This window comes from Diabrotica undecimpunctata, chromosome 1 (genome assembly GCF_040954645.1).
Source record: "Diabrotica undecimpunctata isolate CICGRU chromosome 1, icDiaUnde3, whole genome shotgun sequence".
NCBI classification, from domain to species: Eukaryota; Metazoa; Arthropoda; class Insecta; order Coleoptera; family Chrysomelidae; genus Diabrotica; species Diabrotica undecimpunctata.
Genome location: NC_092803.1, coordinates 39,062,009 through 39,064,144, shown reverse-complemented (window position 1 = coordinate 39,064,144; position 2,136 = coordinate 39,062,009). Strand labels below are relative to the sequence as shown.

Genomic DNA, 2,136 nt, shown 5'->3' with positions numbered 1-2,136 from the left:
GTTGTTTATTTTAATTTCGTTTTTCTCGGATTTTTATTTTTACCACAGATCTTTTTTGCAGTTGATGTTATGTCATTCGGTAATTTTTGTGTTATTTCATTTATATCTTTGGTGTTAAATACTGGTAGAGGTCTTAGTCTCTTTTTTAGTTCACTAACTAATCGATGATCACTACCAGTGTTGACAGAATTTAATACAGTAACTTATCTAACTATCTAACTATTTAAGCAATATTTTTGAAGTTAGAGAATTAGTTGGTCAATTTCATTTTTTACTTTGCCGTCTGGGCTGTGCCACGTCCATTTTCTCTGCATCTTTTTCTTGTAGAATGTGTTTAAGCAGAATAGTTTTTGTTTGCTGAGGAAATTTGCGAGCATATCTCCCCTACTTTCCAGTCCAAAAATTCCAATATATTCGTTGTCGTTGTTATCTTGGTTCTTTCCTATTTTAGCGTTGAAATCTCCCGTAATTATTACGTAATATGTTTTCACTAAGTTTCTGGCTCTAGTAATATCTTCATAAAGTAAGTTGTTTTACCTCTTCATTATCTGCAGAAGGAGTTAATGCATAAAAGTGGATTATTTGAATGGTGTATGTACGATTTAGTTTTATTACCAGATATATAACTCTATTAGAAATCGCTTGGAATTTAGTTACCAAGTTTTCAATTCTCTTATGTACCAAAAAGCCTACGCCTCCTATACATTGGTTATTTCCTGAATTGTATTGGTACAAAGTGTATCCTGATTTTAGTAGAGTCGTTTCTTCGCCTTTAAGCCTTGTCTCGCATAAGTCTACTATGTCCAATTTTATGGCCTTAAGTTCTTCTTGCAACTCTTCTAGATTATCTTCTGTCCTCATCGTTCTCATGATAAATGTTGCGATGTGCATTCTGTGTGTACTAAGTGAGTTCTTGCCTCCCTTAGATTCCACGAGGCAGACCCTTTTCTGGGTATGGTATTTGGCATAACATACTCCACCCACCTGGGCACTGTTTCTGTTCGTTTTAGTATTCGCCATGTCTATATAGTTGCAATCAATACATAATATAATCTACACAAAACTGTAAAAATAATATATAAAGAGAATAACATTCAAGAACAGATCACAATTGCATACTTTTTTCAGGTTAAGTTACTTCTTAAAAAAATTATAGTATCGGCTTGTAACTAGTCGTGCAAGAGCAACAAAAATAGCTGGCTGTCTAAACAATACAATATGGAGTAATAAAAACATTGGCATTGACGCTAAATCGATACAAAGGCCTGTAATGACATACACAGCAGAAATCAAACCAGAAACAGCAAAAACCAAAGTATTGTTCAAAACAACAGAAATGAAGGTATTTCGTGGCATAGCTAGAAAGATTCTTCTAGATACAGAAAAAAGTGAAAACATAAGAAATACATGTGGGGTAGACGATACTAATGGTTGGGCGCAACCCGAAAAAAGAGTGGAATAAACGTATTATTAGAATGAAAGAAAGACGAACAGTCAGAATCGCTCGATATAAATCGCCAACGGGATGGGGAAGTATAGGCCGGCCCCGAATAAGGTAGAGCAGTAGTCTGAACTTTGATGAAGATGGATTAAATTTAAACAGGAGAAAATTATTATTCTAGGTAGTTTTTGTGATCCGTATTTTATAACTTCCGGAAGATACCTTAAGGTCTGGAAATTTCTTATTTTAAATCTTTTTTCCAGCTTTTCTGATTTTCTTTTTTTGTTAATTATATTTATTCTTTTTGAGCATTGTCTCTTGTTTTCGCGTGCCTTTTTTCCTAGGAAATATGACTTCCGTTGGTTCCGTTAAGAGTTCCGTTTTATTAAATCTTAAATTTTTTTTAAATGTTTTCTAGTTAGATATAATTTTTAATTTTTTTCCTAGTCTTCTTAGATTTATAGCATTCCGAAGTTTTTCTTTCTCCTAGGTACGTTTCTAGGTTTACGCAGATCTAGTTTACTATTTGTAAGAATTTTTTTAAGTAAGCAAATTCATTTGATTAATTATACATTGAACTAACATTAGCTAACATTCTGACATTCTGACTTTAAAATTTAAAGCTACTGTTTAAAATTGAAAACTCATTGGCAGCAACTTCTTATTTGAAAATACAACAAAGAATTATATATGTA

At 32.5% G+C, this 2,136-nt stretch overlaps 1 protein-coding gene across 1 annotated transcript; it reads right to left on the bottom strand.

Annotated features, from left to right (window-relative positions):
* Window positions 1-516: 516 nt before the first annotated feature.
* On the bottom strand, window positions 517-1,020 carry LOC140440234 (uncharacterized). Its single transcript, XM_072530634.1, has one exon. It carries the CDS (start codon window positions 1,018-1,020, stop codon window positions 517-519), a length of 504 nt encoding a protein of 167 aa, XP_072386735.1.
* Window positions 1,021-2,136: the final 1,116 nt, after the last annotated feature.